The sequence below is a fragment of the Rhipicephalus sanguineus genome, chromosome 10 (assembly GCF_013339695.2).
Source record: "Rhipicephalus sanguineus isolate Rsan-2018 chromosome 10, BIME_Rsan_1.4, whole genome shotgun sequence".
Classification (NCBI taxonomy): Eukaryota; Metazoa; Arthropoda; class Arachnida; order Ixodida; family Ixodidae; genus Rhipicephalus; species Rhipicephalus sanguineus.
Genome location: NC_051185.1, coordinates 71,131,937 through 71,153,797, shown reverse-complemented (window position 1 = coordinate 71,153,797; position 21,861 = coordinate 71,131,937). Strand labels below are relative to the sequence as shown.

The following is a 21,861-nucleotide window of genomic DNA, read 5'->3' as shown; positions in this document are numbered from 1 at the left end:
CTATTTGCGTCCATACACCCTGTAGGCTGGTTACTATAAACTATTTGCGGCTATGCACGATGCGCAGCTTTTTAAGACGATAGTCCTTCCTGGGATACTTTAACGCTGAAATTTTGGTCTGTCTCTCCGTCTTTCTCTCTGTCACACGATTCAGACACCCGGCTAAAGTTTAAGCACTTGCTGAACGCCCAGCCATCTTGAACTGGTAGCTGCGTTCATACTTGTGAACATTGTCGATCAAAATGCAAATATTACGCATACCTGAGGCGCAACATCGATACGTATGTATTAGGTGGTGTGTTCCTTTACTAGAAAATATATAGATACGTAATTCTAAAGACCCTAGTGTTTCTTAGGCTGCGCTGAAACGGCGCATAAACGGCCGGCAGAAGACTATCGTCTTTCGACGACATTTGCAGCGAAGCACGCAGATACGCGGCCAATTTTTTTTCTTCTCGCTGTCCGCACCTGGCCTCTTGCCATTTATTCGCTGTATTGTAGCGATATTTTAAGAACTTTCTTTAAAGTTCGATCAATGTGCACATAAGACTATTCGAGTGAGAATGAAGTAACTACGGGGGATATCGGCTCGTCACTGTTGGATTCACAAGTAAATTCTCCTCAATACTTCTCCTCTCTATATATTTCTTCAAGATTTCGCCTCTTTACGCTTGCCTTAAGAGGTACGGCAATTCAAAGACGCAAGAACTTGAGGTTTCCGCACAACCTTTGACGGGAAGTTGGGAAGTTTCAAGAACTTTTGTATATAGGAATGAAGACCTAAAAATAGGAAATCCGTGTCGACTCTTTGGCATACTACGAACTGTGTTTCAGCTTGAAATTCAACAAACACAAGCTTCCACTTTCACATATCGATCGTAAATGGCTGAACGTATCACCTTCAAAATAATTAGAATAAGCGCTTAGAAGAAGACCTTATTAGTCTGCGCTGATTTAATCTTTCTCATCAGTAACCCCTATTTCAAGCACGAATGAACCCATTCTTGGCAAGGGCAAACAAATAAACGAAAACGTAAGAAAATGGTCGCCCGAAGACGAAAGAAAAAAAAAGGGGAAAAAATAACGCTGCGGCCAACGGCTTCAATACGAACGTGCGCTGCCGAACGGAACAGCCTGAGCACAATATTCCTCTAGAAGCTATACTCCGAGATGGCGGCTTTAGATTACCGTTCGCTTGCAATATGGAGGGCTTCCGTGCGCCGCTAAATGCAGATGCCCACGCAACGAGCGCCGCTTGCACACACAAACGCTTCGGTCTTTTTCTTTTATTTTTTTCACCATGGAGAGTCTGGAAGTCCCGTTAATCTTGGGCGCACCTCTCAGGTGTTACTTCCGCGAGGTAAATGAGGGCATTCCTCCAATCTTACGAAACGATCGGCGCACTCAAACTGCTCCTAGACAACGCCACATATCGCGTGGCTATACACCTACAGCATCTATCGTCGTTTCCTATTCATGGAGTACCGAGGAAAAGTGGGCACGGTCTGCGAACGCGTTCGGTCACTCCTAAAAAGCATCCTGGTCTTATTGCGGGACATTTTTCTTTCCCCTCTTTGGCTGTTTATAGCAGCGCCTGGACTTGCGTGTATGCGGGCGTGATATGGAGTGATGAAGAGATTGAAGGAAGGAAGAAAATGGCGTGGAAGAATGCCAGATTACACGGCGTGTCCAAGCTATAACGTCAGCCTGCTTTTAAGAGCAAGAATACCTCGTGAATGTGCAGTTATCAGACCTGCATGGTGTTGGTTGATTTATGAGGTTTAACGTCTCAAAGCGAATCGGGTAGACGCCGTAGTGGAGGATGATTCCGACGATATGGGGTTCTTTAATGTGCACTCACATCGCCCTGCACATCGGCTTCTGGTATTCCGCCCCCATCGAAATTCGACCGCCGCGGCTGGGATCGAACCATGTGTATGATGTTCGGTCATGTGTCCGTCAGACACAGAGTCGTTTGGCACTAATAATTGGATAACTAGAGATAAGTAAACAAATATTCAACAAAAAGCTTCACTAACGTTAGCTGGGATCGACACTCTGCAAAACAACACAAAAAGCTCGCACGGTAGCGGTTATCGAACCAGCTACAAGGTGTCCTGTTCCACCAGGAACTCACATTTGTGTACTAAGTACTAGCATAAGTTGAGACAAAATCTAGTTAGGAAATAAGCAAATACTTGTGGCTTATTATAACGTTAGCTGGGACATTACCTTGTGCTCCAGTTGACGATAACTAAGGTGTTGATAGCTTTATTGTTTAGTTATGGTTTTTTTTTATTAGAAATTCCACTGGTGCACACACGTAGTGTAGTTGGCGGCAGTGGGCAGATGTACCAGACACCGTGTACGTCTAGTAACCGCATTGATACTGATTTTTATGAGGAATACCTTAAAGATACCGCGTTGCAGAAATTCCTGTGCCGGCGTCGGCGACTGGTGCTCACAGTGATGCTCAGTGGCTGTTTTGTTATTGCAGTCCTCATTGAGTTTACTTTATCTTGTTGGTATCATTGTTTAATGGAAAACAACGCTTCATTAATTAATTAATTCATTCGTTCATTCTTGCTTTCTTTCATTGTAATGCACCTCCTCTACAATAATTCCCTCGGGGAGTATGTAGTGATTTAAATAAATAAATAAATAAATAAATAAATATATAAATAAATAAATCTCGTATTCCAAGGCAGGATAGAAAACCGGCTTTTTTTTTTCCTGGTTAACCTGCGTGCCTTTCTCCGTTCTTTCATCTGTCTGTCCTGTGCTATACTGCCCGTCTTTGAAACATGGACTTAAACTACGTGCAAATTTCGATCACCTAAACGGAAATGCCTTCACCGTAGACAAGATTCTCGGACCATTGGGCAGCGCATTACAGTTGCGAAAAGCACCGAAAGCGCTACGGCAATTTCGGAAGGCTACGAGGCCGACTGACCTACCCGCTGCGTCGAGCACAGGAGTGTTACTGTGTCGGCGGCAACCACGGTCGCCTTCTCTGGTCTTGTTAAACTTTTCTTTCCCTTTCCTAGTGTAGGGTAGTCAACCGGGCTTAGCCTTGTTTAACCTCTGCCTTTCTTTTATCCTTCTTCTCTCTTTTATTTCTCCCTCTTCAATCTTTCTCCTATATATGTTTTGTCCCTGCGCTTCCTGAATGCGTATCGATAGTCTCATCTTCTTCGTCCCTTAGTTCTTCTAGCTCGTAGCTAAGATTTTCGGGATATAGCCGGCCCCTTAAGTGGCCCAACTGTCGGCGCACCTTCGTATAGCAGACGATACGACTCTTAACAAACGCGCTGGCCGCGCGTTGCGCAGGAAATCGGTGCGCGACGCTATTCGATTATGGGGGTTGCGCGCATTGCGTATGTATCGCCCCTTCTGATCTTGAATCGAGGCGGGCAGGAACGATACACGAGGTGGCGGAAGAAAGTCGGACGAGGACGGTCGGAGGGGGGGGGGGGGGTGTACCCAGCCCATGCATGGATGAAGTGTGCAAGCCGCTGCAGTAAGCGGCGAGCAATAGAAGGCGACGTGGAAACGCCGTTCTCTTGCACGCGTCTATAGCTGTTGTAATGCGAGAAATAAAGTGCGCCCTTACTAAACAGTTTACGAGGTGAACTTACGGCCGTTTAATGCGCAGACTCACAAGCTTCTGCGATTGCACGAAATGCTATCAAAAGCAGAGGCGCGAATGCCCGCCGCCTCATCCGAAATTTCGATATGACCGAGTCCGTTGAACGGCGGAAGTTGCAAACGAGGACCTATAGACGCATGTAGCACAATTGAAAACACTGCTACCCAGAGGTGTATACACGCGAACGACACGCGTAGAGTATGTCAGACGGAAAGAGCCACTCTTCAGCACACGCTATGTGTGGGACTCAGAAAACCAGAAGCAGTGTCTACAGTACCGTTTGTGTGAATATGTGATTCATTGTATATATACCATAGTCATCACCCGACACCCGGAGTAGCAAGCCAGGCTAACCTCTCCGGGATTTTCATTAAAGAATATTATCTCTCTCTCCAGAGGATCTCCGGGCGCGATGGCTTATACCGCGCTGCACAGCTCAGATATCCAGGATTAAATGTGGGCTATCCAGCAAGCCCGGGAGGCGGCAAGGCCTCGAAGCTGCCTCCTAGGTGGTCCGGGACCAGACCAGCAAATCGCCGGAGTCCGTTTTAATAAAGTTATACCACCACCATTTGGTGAACATCCGAGAAAATTTCTACAGGAACTTTTCACTCGCCGCTGTGGCGTGCGGCTATGGTCTTTCGCTCCTATATAATCGCCAGGACGCGGGTTCGATTTCTGGACACGGCGTCCGCATTACAATTAATGGAGATGAAACGCAAGAAACCGCGAGGGGTCGAAATCGTTCCGTTTCTGCCTGTCTCGTAATCGCTAGGGTAAGAAAGAGCGCAAAATTTTGGCGGGACACAAGACGAAGAACAGACGAGAGCACGTGGTCCGTCGGAGTCTTGCTGTGTTTCTTTCCATGTTGAAACCATGCACAGACTAGCCCAAGCCTCAACTTTAGCAAGCTCATGAACACGACATGGTCTTGCTACGTAAAAACCCCAGTATTTGTTTATTAAAGACAGCTTATTGAATGCTAAGTGTACTCGGTAAAGGACTGTTTACAGTGCTGACGACGTTTCTTCTAATTATTTTGCATAGACCATCGGAATCGTCGCACGGTACTTACGAGTCATTTTTCGAATTGCTCGAGCAGATTCAGTTGAGTTAAAATGAATTGTCTTTAGGCGTATTAGAGGGATTGTTCGAAATTAAACAAGTATCTTTGCTCCGCGATGGCTTCCGGAAAGATAGTACAGTGAAAACATGTTGTGGTTTTACGCCCCAGAACCACGATGTGCTCACGAGGGACGCCGTAGTGGAGGGCACCGCAAATGCCGACGACCTGGGGTTTTTTAACGTGCACCTAAATCTAAGTACACGAGCCTCTATCATTACAACTCCATCGAAATGCGGCCGCCGCGGCCGGGATTCGATCCTGCGACCTTCTAGTCAGCCGTCGAGAACCATAACCACTTGACCACCGCGGCGGTTTACGCAAAGGACAAAAAAAAAAAGCGGTACCTTTATGTGTAAGTCTGCTTAGTTACCGATTTAGTGACTAATTATTGAATTCGCTAACTGCGGGCGACAACGGAAAATAACTGATGCACGATGTTGCTTGGACACTTTTAGGTTAGAAACGTTACGTGGGGGCCGTCGGGACAAGAAGAGAGTTACGGGAGATGTCTTTATTCTGTAGCCACGTGCATTGCAGGCCCACAAAAATTACGGTAACGAGCGAAAGTTCGCAAAGGCCGCGGAAACCCAGGGAAAATAAATGAATAAAGCAAGAAAAGAACGGGAGAATGTGGTACTTATATGTCGGTCAGCGTGGCGCCGCTGGGTTGGGGATGTTCGTTCAAGCGGCGCATGCGGGTCACACTGGCATTTCGTTCGCTTTCTTTCTTTCTTTCTTTCTTTCTTTCTTTCTTTCTTTCTTTCTTTCTTTCTTTCTTTCTTTCTTTCTTTCTTTCTTTCTTTCTTTCTTTCTTTCTTTCTTTCTTTCTTTCTTTCTTTCTTTCTTTCTTTCTTTCGCTTGTAGGCGGAATGCCTCACCGTTTCCACTTGACTTCAGCTCATGGATCCACCTCCGAGGTAGGTGACCGCCTCGCGTAGTGTACACGTGTGTGTGTGTGTGTGTGTGTGTGTGTGTGTGTGTGTGTGTGTGTGTGTGTGTGTGTGTGTGTGTGTGTGTGTGTGTGTGTGTGTGTGTGAGTATTATACAAAGAATTGCTGGGTTTCGACATCTTCCGAAGGGACGCCTGTCGGTGGAATCTGTAATCATTCCGAGAGAGGGAGAACTAGAAGCCCTACTTATTCCGTGTTTTACCCCGTCTACTTCATTTCTTCTTCTTCTTCTTCTACTGCTACTATTACTTCTTCTTCTTTATTTGCTCATTTCTGCGGAACAGTGTCCGCCCGAGTGATTAACGCAACGCGGAAAGAGTGAAACGGTGGTGACCGCGCTCTAGCGCGCGTAACACTTAATCACCACCTGGCTCGCGCGCTCGAGCGATACTTGACCCTTTGAACTCGCGCTCTTGCTCTTTCAGAGACGTACGCAGCGTGTAACAAGCCACCTGTGTGTGTGTGTGTGTGTGTGTGTGTGTGTGTGTGTGTGTGTGTGTGTCTGTGTGTGTTGTGTGTGTGTGTGTGTGTGTGTGTGTGTGTGTGTGTGTGTGTGTGTTGTGCGTAAGTTTCCATTTGTATGTGTGACTACGGAGTGCGTACCAAGCAAGCATGTGTGTGTGTGTGTGTGTGTGTGTGTGTGTGTGTGTGTGTGTGTTTGTACAAACCGTAGCGCAACCGCGCGCCTGCGTTCTTCATCTGTATGCGACGCGACAGCAACGAGCGCCTCATTTTTTTTTTCGTCTACCGTCCAAGCCTCGTCGTTGAATGTGTGGATACGTGGCAAAAAGATCAGCGCGACGATATGCACGTTACGTCGTACATGAAGACACGTCCATCCATATTCCTGCTCTCCCTCTTCTTCTTTTTCGGAGAATTAGTTAGACGGGTGAGACTGATACCGCGTCATCCTTACGCAAGGTCTGCACGTGCCGCCTTAAGAATGAGTTGAGAAATGAGTTCTGTAGAAGACGTAATAACGTCACGTGCGCGGCCACCTCTAATGAGAAGCTTGGCAAGCTGCCGTAATCCAGTCCACTGGAGAAGCCGGGAAGAGATTTTTTATGCGACGAGAATGGTTCCGCATTACTTGACCGCGCTTTTTTTTTTCTGGAATTGATGCAGTTTTCATAGCTACATCACGCACGCGTTATGATCGACCGCCTAGAAATGCGCGAAATTTACATAATTTGATGCCAAGGTTCTGGAGACTCAATTTAAAGCGAGCTGAAAGCGTTATAATATATTATAGTGTATTTTATAGCAATTATTCGCAATTAAAACGTGCGAATTATCTAATTATTCCAGGGTTAGTCCACTTGGCTAGTCAGTCGCGCCATATTTCATAAAACTAATTCAACGACCAACACAAATTACATGGAATAGGTACCTGCTGGCGTAAAGCATTCCTACAAAAGATTTTAAAATATGTCGAAATTCCTGCGAAAAGCCCCGAGACTAACGTCTCGTTAAACACGGTACTGCCTTCGCCAAAGCCATCTTGTGTGTACCTAAATGTTTCACCCAGAAGTGACATCAACAGAATTTTAGTTAAAAAGAGTATTTAATTACCTGTAAGCTCAGTGTTCGTGGTCTCTTCCTTGTAAATAGTGCACAGAAATGGCATAAGCCGCGTCTCCAACGAGGACGCCCTGTCATGACACAGCTTCTGAACGTATTACTAGCTCTTCACGATGGCGGCTTTGGTGACAAACAAGTTGCGGTTAACTCGCTTAAATGTGATAACGACGCGACAGCAACGCCACAACGAAAGAAGCCGCGTGTGCATGTTCTGGTAACATTAATGTGACATCGTAAACTTCGCGTTACCAAATTCTGGTGGTCAAACACGGCGGTTTCAGTGACGTCAATGCAAGGCTTATCTACAATTTAGTCGCATGCATTAGGGATCAATGTCTCATTGCGAGAGGCAAATCTACTGACGACACTAATTGTTGGGGTTTAACGTCCCAAAACCACTATATGATTATGAGGGACGCCGTAGTGGAGGGCTCCGGAAATTTTTGACCATCTGGTGTTGTTTAAGGTGCACCTAAATCCAGGTACACGGGCCTCGAGCATTTTCGCCTCCATCGAAAATGCAGCGGCCGCGGCCGGGATTCGATCCCGCGACCTTCGGGTATTGACGACACTGTATAACGTATGTGTACACACAAAGTGTCATTGCTCCTTGAGAGTGAATCCGTTAACAGCCCTCCTACCGCCCTTCCGCGTCCGTCGCCCCCTGGGCTACACGTCGTACTAGCTGCATAACATGCCTCAAGGCTTCCTGCGACACGAACGAGGGCACCACGGCGTGCAAGGCTCACTTGATGGCTACTTCGTCTTTCCCGTCCGTGATCGATATCACCTATCTCCCCGATACTCGCAGACTGCGTCGCGAAGAGACAAGCTTTCCCGCATGCCTTCGTGCGACTCTTCGAAAAGGAAGAATTCGGCGGGCGTATGTTTTTTTTTTTTTAACTTTTGCAGATTCGCTTTTTCGCATCGTTTCGGCGCCACACCGGAATGCCGGTTTTTGAAGACCGAGGGTCTTGCTCGGCGACTTCGCACAGGTTTTGCGTACGCAGGATGTGGGATCTTCGTACCTACCTGACCTTTCGACACACGCACAAAAAAAAAAAAAGGGAAAGAAAGCGAGGAAAGTATATTCAGCGCCTGCAGAGGTTTGTAGCGAGTTGAAAAAGGGAAAGTTGTGTACACCGACTCCGAAACGATGGATAACAACATCGACGTACAATCGCAAAAAAAAAAAAGAAATAAAAACACACAGAGAGAGAGAGAGAGAAAAGCGAATAAAAAAAACTAAACACGGATAAAAAAGACTGTGGATCCCGAAAAGTTTAACGCCAGATTAATGGAACGAAAAAGATAATGAAAATGTAATACCATGCAGTCATGCAACGTTGCTCTTTCATTAATGCCATAATTTTTTAGCGCGCACACACATATACATACCACCTAATATCACCTTCTGTACGTCCTGGTCGTCTTTCGCGACACGTTTTTCTTTTTTCTGGACATTACTATCATTCGTGTTCACGTAGATATTGATGCCTGCGGAAACGCGCCGCATACCTTTCATAAATTGTAGGTATGTTCAAAACGATTCAAAAGCGTCGAAGCATGAGACTCTGGCCCTGATGGGCACCGATATTTCATCGAGAGAACTTAAGTTTATATGGATATTAAAATAGGAGGCCTTCCTACATCTGGGAAATCGGCACGAGTGTTTTGTAGCTAAGCCTGATCGAGTATGGTCTATGTTGCACCTGCTTTTGACATTGAAGCCTTTGGCGGCGCTACCCGCCACGGTGGTCTAGCGGATACGGTGCTCGGTTGCTGACCCGAAGGTCGCGGGATCGAATTCCTGCCGCGGCGGCCGCATTTTGATGGAGACGGAACGCTAAAGGCTCGTGTACTTACATTTAGGTGCACGTTAAAGAACCCCAGGTGGTCGAAATTTCCGGAGCCCTCCACTACGGTGTCCCTCGTAATCATATCGTGGTTTTGGGGCGCAAAACCCGAACAATTAATATTACATTGGAGGCGCTTGGGTAAGCGTCGTGCGTAATCCCATATTGTTCTCGCTTTCGATATGACGCATCGGCTCACGAGGAGTTAGGACTGACGCAACAAGTTTAATAATCTTGATTAGTGTTGACGGTTTCAATTATCTGGAGGTTGAGGGAGGAGATAGCAATCACTGTCTCTTTTTTTGTACTTTAATGCGATTGCTTTCTTAGAAATGAACACCTTCGCAACAGAAACCAACAAACAAACAACCAACAAAAAAAAAAAAAGACACGTGTATCCTGTCTAAGCTGTCAAAACGGACATAATCCTTCGAGAGAGGAGAGCGCTGGCAGCGCTTTGCAAAAACGACCTTTTGATTCTCGCGCACGTCGTTGCTGACAGTTTCTATTTCGCGTGGCAAGGATCAAATGCCGAATTCAGTGCGCTAAGCGGATTATAGATATTCCCGCTCGGTGTTAGCTGTGCGCTTAATCCACTTACGCTTCCAATCCAAAGCTTCTCAGAGAAGCCAATAGAGGTCGGCTGTGTATAAGCCGCTCTCTTCGGATCTCCAAGTTCTCCGGCGCTAAAGATAGCTCCAAATCTTTTAGAAAAGAAAGAAATTAAAAACATTGAAAAAGAACAACCAAATTCATAGGTTCCAAGTGAACGACGTGAAACGTCCTCATATGAGCAACAGATAGAAATAAAATGATGTGGCATCTGGCCTCCCATGCCTATAAGGAAGAGCATAAGTGTGCGCACAGGGAAGGTGGTGGGGGGTAAAGGGACTCCCCCTGCCCCCCCCCTCCCCCCCCCATACTTCGCCCTTTGAACAGCGTTTTGATTGTACAGGTCTCAGTGGGGAGGGGGTCGGGATGAGCCGAGAAGGGGGGGGGGAGACTGCCGCAAAACTTCACCCCCCCCCCCTCACACACACAATCAAAAAAGATAACTCTGCGCACGCATATGAGGAAGAGAGTCCTGCTCTGAAGGAAACCTGTCTAGCCGAGAGATTAAGTGATTTTCTTTCTTTTTTTTCATATGCCTCTTTTTTTTGGCAGCCAGAATGGACGAAGTCACGGAAACGACTCGCTTATACGTACAGGCTCACATGATTCACTCTCCCGGCTAATCGTCATTAATCCAGCCAAGCGAGGTTATAAGGCCGCATGGCGATGCCGCCGGTTAATTAGCTACGAAATAAACAAAACATAGATATAATTCCGGAACTCGCGCGGTAGGACAGGGGCGATAACAGGTGGCGCGTTTGTGGGTCACGTGAGCTTTCGCTCTCTACGTAAGCTCGCTTTCTGCGTCTCGTTCGTTGTAACCCCCGTCCCTCCCTCACCCCCGTGTTATGACTAAAGCGCTAAGAGGTCAGAGGTCAAGGATCGCGCTTCGTGTATGTACAGCCCAGTAGAAGAAGAAGAGTGCGCTCTCCTCGCAAGACGCGTAACGCTGCGTGCTTTTTATCGTGACTCGTAGAGATAGACGCGTTTCGAACTTTCTTCTTCGCGAGCTCCGAGTCATTTGTTAATAAGCACTGCCGCCGGTTTAATTAACCCATTTTCCCTTCCGTCGCACGGGACGCGAGACGGGGGATTCGTTTCATCACGATCAACCTCCGGTATGTTCTCATTGTTTGCCCTGATCGCGAAGTCTGGATTGAACATTGTTTGGGGCAACGCTGTCTATTTAACGGCCTTCATCTAGTTTTTTTCCTTTCTTTTTTGAGCGTTATGACGATTTACGTATGTGGTCGCGCTGATAACCCCTTCAGGCGCGAATTATGATCGACTGTCTTCGAATGCGTCAAATTCTCACGACGTAATTCCAAGGCGCTCGGATATTACATTAAAAGAAAATGAAGTGTTGTCTTGGTTTATGGGGTTTCACTCATTAATCGTAATTGGCACGTTATTAAATAACTGCTGTGCAGTCAGTCGTGTTCCATTTTTACATCAAAAGGATCAAATCGTCGGCTCAAAATGCATGCGCAACTTGTTTTAGGTTGTATTAATTTCGAGCACAGAAATATAATGCTTTTGACGTTGGTCCTCGAACGCGGCTCGTCAAACGATCCGTCGAACGCAAGTATTCTCTTTCTTTCTTCCTCCATTTCTTTCCTTCTCTCTGTTTTTTTCCTGTCTTTTTTTCTGTTTATTTCTTTATTTCTCTCTCTTTCTTTTTCTATCTTTCTTCCAGTTTCATCCCTTTCTCTCTCACATTCCCTATTTCTCGCTTGCTTCCTCCTTCTTTCTATCCTCTTCTTTACCTCTCTCACTCTCTTTCCTTCTCTTTCCGCATTTCTTTCTCTCTATTTCTTTCTTTCTCATTCTTTCTACGCTATGCTTTACTCTCTCCCCTCCTCCTTTCCCTCCTCCTCATCACGCTCACTTCGCTTTCCCGCCCGCTTGCTACACTATACTATACATGGCATATGCTCCGAGTCTGCTAGCGTGCCTGGATAGCCGAGTGGTTAGAATGCTCGCCTTCGTGTCGAGGGTAAGCGGGTTCGAATTCGCCTGGTGAAGAACTTTTTTTAGCTAAGAAATTCTTTTTCTTCTCCTCTTTCTCTCTCCTCTCTCTCTCTCTCTCTCTCTCTATATATATATATATATATATATATATATATATATATATAAATACACACAAATACGGGACATGACGGCGACGGCAACGGCAAAAACCAGCCGAGACTGTACTCGTTGTCTCACCCATCAGGGTTAGTACAGGCCACTCAGCAGAAATCGGCGCACGTGTTCTGGGAGCCAAGTGGAAGAGGACAAAGACGAAGAAGAGGATGTAGAGAGTGCGTTCCGATTCATGATGATGATCATTTCTGTTTCCGACAGACAAATTACAGTGACCTTGAACAGCTTCCCTGTTAAAAAAAAATATTCGTCAACGAATAATCACCTGTTCTGCCGACTTATAGAGCCTAGGCGCCGCAGTACAGTCGGCTTCAGATTAAACGAGAACGCCTGCCATGTTGCCTCGTACTGACAGGAAATAGGGCACAAGTAAGTGAACGAATGATCAGGATTACATGAATGTTCGTCTATCCTGCTTTTGTACTGCGACCAACACTTGAAAGCTCGAAACTGTGTCGGTCCATTTCGTTACGTAGGCGTCTTCACGCTCAGCTTCACGCTCGTTACGGATAGAAGGAAAAACGAAACTCCGAGCATCTGTAATACCGCCGCCGCTGATACCAAAACGCGCGCCCCGGCGGCACTGCGCAGTTAGTTATATAGGCGCCGGCTGGCGCTAATCATGCAATGCGCTATCGCGTCGCTCCAGCGAACGGACTCGCTGTGGTCCTATTCCGGTAGAAGCAGATTGCGAGACGTTCGCGTACTGCCATTTGTGTGCACGTGATAGCCCACCAGGTGGTCGCAATTAATCCTTAGATACCCACCAGGGCGTGTACACTGATAGCTGACCCACGCGGACGTGCATGTGCGAGCTAGCCAACAAATATTTTGCGTGCTAACGTAACGTATTTTGTCTCTTACCTCGTGTGACGGGTTTAGAAGCATATCGCTTTGGGGACGCTAACGGGCCCTGGCGTTTTTGCTTCCCGTTACACATGCAGCCATTTACCTTTGGTGTGTACCTTTTCGCACAATAATCACTCGCCTGTGACCAATGCTGTCGTTTTGTACTAGTAGGAACCGCAAAGAAAAGAGATTTCTAGATTCCTCGCTTTGAAGTTACAAGACACGTTCTGATCGCAGTGACGACATGTTCGAGTTCTGTACACTATCTTTGTTTGTTGTTCAGTTGGCTTTGTTATCGGTCCGCTGCCTCTGCATAAATAGCTCGTGTGGTCACAATATAAAGCTTTTCGTTGAAATATAGCGCTCCGTTTGTGTCTTCTCTCTCGGTCCCTGTCGTGTTGCGCTGATCCGTGTAACGAATCCCAACCGTCTAGCCCGACAACGTGTCCTTCAGTAGAGTAGCCGGAGATGTCTCTCTGGGAGGGAGGGGGGGGGGGAGCTCAGCCACCATGTTCTGTGTATGGTTCGTGCGTGCGTTTGTGTGTGTGCGTCTATATATGCACATGCAAAACTAAAAATTTTCGGGGAGGGGGGTTGTAACCCCCCCCCCTTCCGGCTACGCCAATGGTGTCCTTGTGGTTTCCTGTAACCCATACGTATTTTGCTCTCAGAGAGCCTTAGAAAAGGATCGAATTGCAACCAACTAGCCTTGCTTTTCTTTCACTTGCGTCTGCGCAACGTTTCAAGGTGAAAGAACTGCTTCCTCCAAAAAAGACAGGTTCTCAGACTCTAGACTTTTCTTCTACCGCGATTATGTTAATCTCTGTAGAAGTACAACCGCCGTTTATCCGCCGTGTGGGGTCTCAGCCGGTAAGCCTATTATCTTCGACACGTAACGCGTGAATGTTGCAGTCGACTGTTTTCTTTCATTTGATTTTTTTTTTTTGCTTTTTAACCCCGTGCGCGGCTCGCGCAGAATTCCGTGAGTGCGCTCTTGCGTTCGTGCGAAACAACGCATTCCGTTTTCGCCTCTGTCTCTTCACAGTGGCAATTTTCCACAGTTATAGCTCGAAATAGCCTTTCTTCGAGGTTTATTCGTCTATTATTTTATCTATTTACTGATGCTGTCAATCTAACGAAGTTTCATTACAAATACAGAATAAATACAGTAAAGGAACAAAAGAAAATAAAATTTCCCTTTTTAACCGTCTAGCCACCTTGTGGGATTCCGCAGAACTCATTCTCATATGCAATATTCTGTGTCCATGCGTCCCGAGTTGTCGATTAATTAATTCGCACTCGCGCTGCCAACCGCTAGCTTCCCGGTTATCTCAATTTGTAGAGAGACCACCCCGGAAACGCGTTGGTTGCGGGTTCCATTCCCGGACCAGGACGAATCTTTCGGCAGCCAAGAAGCTTTCTTTCTGAGAAATCCGTATCGATTTCATTGTGACTTCGCGCTACAAACGGGTAGTTGTCAATTTGGCTTTCTTAAACAAATGAAAATGTGTTACAATTTTCTTGGCAGTATGTGGTAATAGAGACATAGCAGTACTGCTATAGGAGGAATAGCACGCATCAGCATAGTTTTGAAAATCACACACGCACACACATTGTCACGGATCAACGCTAATTTGTGTTAGCACTGCCGTCATTCACAGATGCGCAAGACAGACTCGTTTTTAAATGCGAAGCATTTCTTAGCGAACTTCTGCGACTTTGACCGTATCTATCTATCTATCTATCTATCTATCTATCTATCTATCTATCTATCTATCTATCTATCTATCTATCTATCTATCTATCTATCTATCTATCTATCTATCTATCTATCTATCTATCTATCTATCTATCTAGCCGCCTACGACTTCGTGCTTTCCTGGTCGCTTGGTTAATCGAATGTGCACCAAAATTGGTATGGCGTAACATGACTGTATGACGAACATAAATGACAAGTCATAACATGAAAATCATGAAACGAATGTCATGTACAGCATGATTTACATGCAACGCTCATGGTGCGCTGGCGGCCGTTTCGCTAGCTTGATATACACCGAAATTGGTTTCTTGCGACGTGACCGTGTGACGAACATAAATAACACGAGTTATCATGAAAATCATGACACGCATGTCATGTACAGCATGACTTACGTGCCACGCTCATGGTGCGCTGGCGGCCGTTTCGCTAGCTTGATATACACCAATATTGGTCTCTTCCGACGTGACCGTGTGACGAACATAAATAACACGAGTTATCATGAAAATCATGACACGCATGTCATGTACAGCATGACTTACGTGCCACGCTCATGGGGTGCTGGCGGCCGTTTCGCTAGATTGATATACACCAAAATTGGTATCTTGCGACGTGACCGTGTGACGAACATAAATAACACGAGTTATCATGAAAATCATGACACGCATGTCATGTACAGCGTGACTTACGTGCCACGCTCATGGGGCGCTGGCGGCCGTTTCGCTAGATTGATATGCACCGAAATTGGTATCTTGCGACGTGACCGTGTGACGAACATAAATAACACGAGTTATCATGAAAATCATGACACGCATGTCATGTACAGCATGACTTACGTGCCACGCTCATGGGGCGCTGGCGGCCGTTTCGCTAGATTGATATACACCAAAATTGGTATCTTGCGACGTGACCGTGTGACGAACATAAATAACACGAGTTATCATCAAAATCATGACACGCATGTCATGTACAGCATGACTTACGTGCCACGCTCATGGGGCGCTGGCGGCCGTTTCGCTAGATTGATATGCACCGAAATTGGTATCTTGCGACGTGACCGTGTGGCGAACATAAATAACACGAGTTATCATGAAAATCATGACACGCGTGTCACGTACAGCATGACTTACGTGCCACGCTCATGGGGCGCTGGCGGCCGTTTCGCTAGATTGATATACACCAAAATTGGTATCTTGCGACGTGACCGTGTGACGAACATAGATAACACGAGTTATCATGAAAATCATGACACGCATGTCATGTACAGCATGACTTACGTGCCACGCTCACGGGGCGCTGGCGGCCGTTTCGCTAGCTTGATATACACCAATATTGGTCTCTTCTGACGTGACCGTGTGACGAACATAAATAACACGAGTTATCATGAAAATGATGACACGCATGTCATGTACAGCGTGACTTACGTGCCACGCTCATGCGGCGCTGGCGGCCGTTTCGCTAGATTGATATGCACCGAAATTGGTATCTTGCGACGTGACCGTGTGACGAACATAAATAACACGAGTTATCATGAAAATCATGACACGCATGTCATGTACAGCATGACTTACGTGCCACGCTCATGGGGCGCTGGCGGCCGTTTCGCTAGATTGATATACACCAAAATTGGTATCTTGCGACGTGACCGTGTGACGAACATAAATAACACGAGTTATCATCAAAATCATGACACGCATGTCATGTACAGCATGACTTACGTGCCACGCTCATGGGGTGCTGGCGGCCGTTTCGCTAGATTGATATGCACCGAAATTGGTATCTTGCGACGTGACCGTGTGGCGAACATAATTAACACGAGTTATCATGAAAAGCATGACACGCGTGTCACGTACAGCATGACTTACGTGCCACGCTCATGGGGCGCTGGCGGCCGTTTCGCTAGCTTGATATACACCAATATTGGTCTCTTCCGACGTGACCGTGTGACGAACATAAATAACACCAGTTATCATGAAAATCATGACACGCATGTCATGTACAGCATGACTTACGTGCCACGCTCATGGGGCGCTGGCGGCCGTTTCGCTAGATTGATATACACCAATATCGGTCTCTTCCGACGTGACCGTGTGACGAACATAAATAACACGAGTTATCATGAAAATCATGACACGCATGTCATGTACAGCATGACTTACGTGCCACGCTCATGGGGCGCTGGCGGCCGTTCGCTAGATTGATATACACCAAAATTGGTATCTTGCGACGTGACCGTGTGACGAACATAAATAACACGAGTTATCATGAAAATCATGACACGCATGTCATGTACAGCATGACTTACGTGCCACGCTCATGGGGCGCTGGCGGCCGTTTCGCTAGCTTGATCTACCCCGGAATTGGTCTTGCGCGACGTGACTGTGTGACGAACATAAATAACACGAGTTAACATGAAATTCATGACATACATGTCATGTACAGCATGACTTACGTGCCACGCTCATGGTGCCCTGGCGGCCGTTTCTCTAGGTTTATCGACCCCCAACTTGGTATTGCGCGACGTTACTGCGTGACGAACATAAATAATCGGAGTTAACATGAAAACCATGACACGCATTTTCCTCAATGACATAGAAGGCGATGTATGCAGCTCTTTGCTGGCTGCTTCGCATTACATCGATTCCCACAATGCGTGGGATCTGCCGGCTTTTTTTTATGTAGGACGGCGTAACTGCGTTTGGACTCGCGCCACAGAGCAATTATAAAAGGTACCATACGTGCATAATTGTGCATACTTTTGTTTTGATAGTAAAAATTATATGGTTGCCACCGATGCTGCCGATTCGCTGAATATTGGTATCGCGTGATGCGCGCTTTTTATATTTTTTCGCCAGTCGGCGTGCCAATCATACGCACGCGTTGCTTATCGCTGTAGCCAGCTCCTTCTTGTTTTCTAATAGTTTTACCTAATCGGGTTGTTCCGGGGAGCACTCGACTACATTATTGCCGCTCGGAGTACGAAATGTAGTGACGGAAAAGGGACGAAAACAAAACAACAAAAAAAAAACTGCGTAGGTTCTACAGACACAGTGAACATGTGGATCAGCTTGTAGGCAGTTATAATTGCCGTACATTTAATTCAGGCACGCAGCTTTCCTGTGGTTGAATGTTGGCAGGAAGGGTTTATGATGCTAGGAGGCGTGAATATTATTATAGAAAACCACGAAATGTAGCGCGATGTGCCACTGGGAGATGTCAAACTCGGTTAACCTTCACAACCACGACATACTCTCGGCGATCAGGAAATACAAATCAAACAGAAATGACGTGTATTTCGAATAGGTCTTCACACTACGCCGAAATGACTGAAATGTGACAAGATTTGTTGGAAACAGAAGAAAAAAAAATAAAGGAAAACGCAGGGATTTCTGCCTCGGGACGTTTATGTATGTTAAAAAAACACCATAATAATAAAAGGTGTGTTTTCATCCAAAACGTCTGGCGAATAACTCTAAAGATCCCGTTATCCGACCGCTTGCTCATTAGTGAAAAAAAAAAAATCTACGTTTGGTGGCGCTGCGATTCTTTGTAGCAAGTTCTGGTGCGTCGAAGTTCGCAACAAACAAACGAGAAAAAAGATAATATGCACGAAGGGTGTAGCAGTTGTACAGAAATACAAATAACTTTTCTCACTTACCCTGACCATTGCGAAGCACAGGGCGACGAGGAGGACGGAGGTGACAGTCGACGTAGCTCGCTCCATGACTTCTTCTCAGTCGTCAAGTTCACGCAAACTTTTTGAGGAGGACCAAAAAAAGTCCTTATTTAGCCAAAGCTCGGCCACATACGACAGCGGACACAGAACCACCACTGCAGCAAGATTAAAAAAGAAAAAAATCACTGGCTTGAGCCCACGGCAGGCAAGCAACAACACCGGCAAGTCGGCGACGACACGAAGGCGTAGAAACAACCACGGTTTCCGACACAAACCGAAAGTAGCAAACGCACCGATTATTATATCGGAATCAGATGAAACACACAGGGAAAACACACAGGCGTATTGTAACGGGAGACTTCGTGCCGACGTGCTTCTTCTAGATGATTCACACGAGGAAGGCAAAAGTGTAGTTGCTGTGAAGTAGGATGTACACACCGGGTTCGAAGACAAGACGACGTTTTCTCAGCGACGCCTGTGCTGTCTATCTCGTTGCGCTGGGATCGCGGTGTCTGGGAATCGTCGACGTCGAAGCATGGCTCGTTATTTCTTTTTTTCTTTCCTCGCGGCACACGGTACGTTCGTGCTTCGGTGTCGTGTGGAGCCGCCCCCCCTTCCCAAATCGATCTTCGATAGTGGGTAGAGCCTAGTTTCTTCTTCTAGCTCCTCCGGCGACTCTTAGGGTTGTCGTCTTCTCGGTCGGCGGCACGGGGAAAAAACACACGCTTCTCTCTTTTTTTTCGCCTCGGAAACTTCGTTATCGTACTCGGGAATCGCTGCTTACTCGCACGTCTTGCACCGACCGCAGCTTGTGGACGAAGACGCGAGAAAACCAGTTCGACGGCAGCGGCTTCTCGCACTGTCCCACACCGACTACTACGACACCACCTGTGGCGGCCGAATTGCGAGACGCGACTGACGCTCAAGCGGCGGCGGCCGATTGCGCGCGCGTCCGCCAAAACCGAAAGCGACAGCGCCGCCCGCTTCCCCCATTGGTCGAGAGTTGGCCGTGACGGAATCGTGACGTTTGCTAGAAGAGTGACGTCACGGTTAGCGCGCGCGCGCTTTTTGTGTTTTGCGTTGTTTTGAGTTTCGGTTTCGCGCGGGTGGTTGGCGGAGGCGCCCTTCGCGGCCTTTGCCAAAAGCGAAAGCGAAGGTGTGCTGGAGTTTTTGCTACTTTGCAACCATCGGCGCGCGCACGGGGAGGGGGGATGCAGGGGGGGGGGGCCGTCATCTAAGGGGGGGGGGGGCATAGTCTGCCCCATACTTTGACGTAATAGGGGGGGGGGGGCTGCGATGAATCTTCGCCCTCCCTGAAGGGTAACCCTGCGGCGCCTGCGCATGCCTATGTTTGCAACAACGATACGATTGCATTTTGGAGTGTAGGATACGCGTTACTTCGTGCTATTTGTACTCGATGTTTTGACCCGGCATTTAAATAAACGACATCGAATCAAAGTACTACACTGAACCGCGTGGGCATTTACAGCCTGGGTGCCCAGTTCATAAAAGCCATGCCGGTGCGTCTCTTTTTTGTCTCATAAACGGTATTATTTCTAACGCAGTGAGTCTGATAAAAACGGTCACGTTTGTGCTGTAGGCACACGCTCAGTGCCACGGAAGCAGCAGTCTGTAAGCGACGTCTCTATAGCTCAGAGTGTTGTTTCTAGCATCTCATGCAGAAAATACGAACGACAGGGGCTGGCTGCGAGACAGCTAGGCCTGTTCACATGCATATGTATATACGTTTCTGTGACTGTTGCAGTTAAAAGAAAGGACTGGAATGCGTGTAATAATAATAATAATAATAATAATAATAATAATAATAATAATAATATAATAATAATAATAATAATAATAATAATAATAATAAGGAAGAAAAAGAATAAAGTTAAGAGAGAAAAGAAAGAAATAAGTAGTAGTGAGTAAAATAACCAATAATATGCCATTCTATAAGTGTTCGTCATGTATGTCACCTATGTTCACACTGCACCTAAAACCAATGTAGTTATTACGTAACCCCTCACCATAATGCCACTCGTCTGCCTGTTTAACAGCATTGCGCATTACGTCAGTTAACACGAATGCATTTTTCCGTGGTCTTCAACATTTTGGTGTTGAAAAGAGAGAGAGAGGGAGAGAACAACTTTATGAAAATGCCTGCAGAGACGATTATAGGCTCCCTCCACGCAGGGACCGAAGTGTGTGAACAAAATCTGGAAGAATTTTTTTTTCTTCTTTTATGCGTGCGCGCTGGCATTGTCGGCAACAAACGGGTTTGAACAAAAACAAGCTTCTGTCGAAAACAACGAAAAAAATTGTTGCGTATGAACGCATACACATGACAAAAAAAGCAGGACGTGATGCGTTGCGACTGCATGCTGGTATCGACAAACCGGTCGCTTCAAACAACGCGTGCATGTACGCCGATATTACAACAAGAAGCGCATTGTCAAGATTCGTTTCGGCTTCGGGTGGCCAAGCCGTCGTTGCTTAAGCCCTCGGATGCGCGTCCCTTTCTAACCATCACCATCACCTTTTATCCTTTTTTTTTCTGAGAGTCCGTCATCCAGGTGACGTCGATTCCCACGAGATCATCGCAAGGTCCTCCTCCTTTTGCTGTATAGTCCCCGCTCGGCCTCGAAAATGGCCGCCTCGCCAATCAAGCTGTCATAGTCGGCAATGGAGACCTCGTCTTATACGCGGCCGTGGCCGACTCGCTCACTGCCACCATTACTGCTTTCTCTGGCACGGCAGCATCGACGTCGAAGAAGCACCTCGAAGCTTCTCGATGAGCGTCGATACTGTCACGCTGCCCATCACCGAACTTCGATTGGTCCATTGGCCGGCGGTCCCAGCATCTGCTGCTATGTGCAGTGGTCTTTCTGCAAAGAGCTTCCCTTCGTCCCGTAGGTTTCACCCACCGATTTCCCTTGCCCACCTACAAGCTTCTTCTTACGTTACTGACAGGCAGTGCTTCTTTGTCAGTGGTCGTCGACGTAGGCACAGAGTTGCGCGCATGCATTAAAACGAGGCAGTGCACGGTGAAGCCTGTGGATACCCGGTCAGCCATTCAGTAGACATGGCCGCATTACACTGTAGCGCTGGCTCACACACATGGGACACCTCACCTCATGTCCCTCTTCACATTGCTTTATCAAAAGGGCCCGTGTGTTGCATTGAGGCTACTAAAAAAAATACTGAAATAAAACTAGTCCTGCACAGACAGACAGACAGACAGACAGACAGACAGACAGACAGACAGACAGACAGACAGACAGACAGACAGACAGACAGACAGACAGACAGACAGACAGACAGATAGACAGATAGATAGATAGATAGACTAGATAGATAGACAGACAGACAGACAGGACAGACAGGACAGACAGGACAGACAGATAGATATAGTAGATAGATAGATAGATAGATAGATAGATCGATAGATAGATAGATAGTAGATAGATAGATAGATAGATAGATAGATAGATGATAGATAGATAGATAGATAGATAGATAGATAGATAGATAGATAGATAGATAGATAGATAGATAGATAGATTCGATACTGTGAACTACAGAAACCATGTGCATGAGCGGAGAGGTTTGAGGTCTAAAATGAAATAGCCGTGGGGCATTGCTGCTGTGACAATGCGCTTAT

At 46.7% G+C, this 21,861-nt stretch overlaps 1 protein-coding gene across 1 annotated transcript in view; it reads right to left on the bottom strand.

The window, feature by feature from the left end:
- LOC119372111 (uncharacterized) overlaps positions 1 to 19,095 on the bottom strand; it is a 148,325-nt gene extending 129,230 nt beyond the window's left edge. Inside the window, exon 1 of the mRNA XM_037642573.2 lies at positions 18,183 to 19,095. Coding sequence (XP_037498501.1) covers positions 18,183 to 18,248 — 66 coding nt within the window. The 5' untranslated portion in view covers positions 18,249 to 19,095. The remainder of the gene's footprint in view (positions 1 to 18,182) is intronic.
- Positions 19,096 to 21,861: the final 2,766 nt, after the last annotated feature.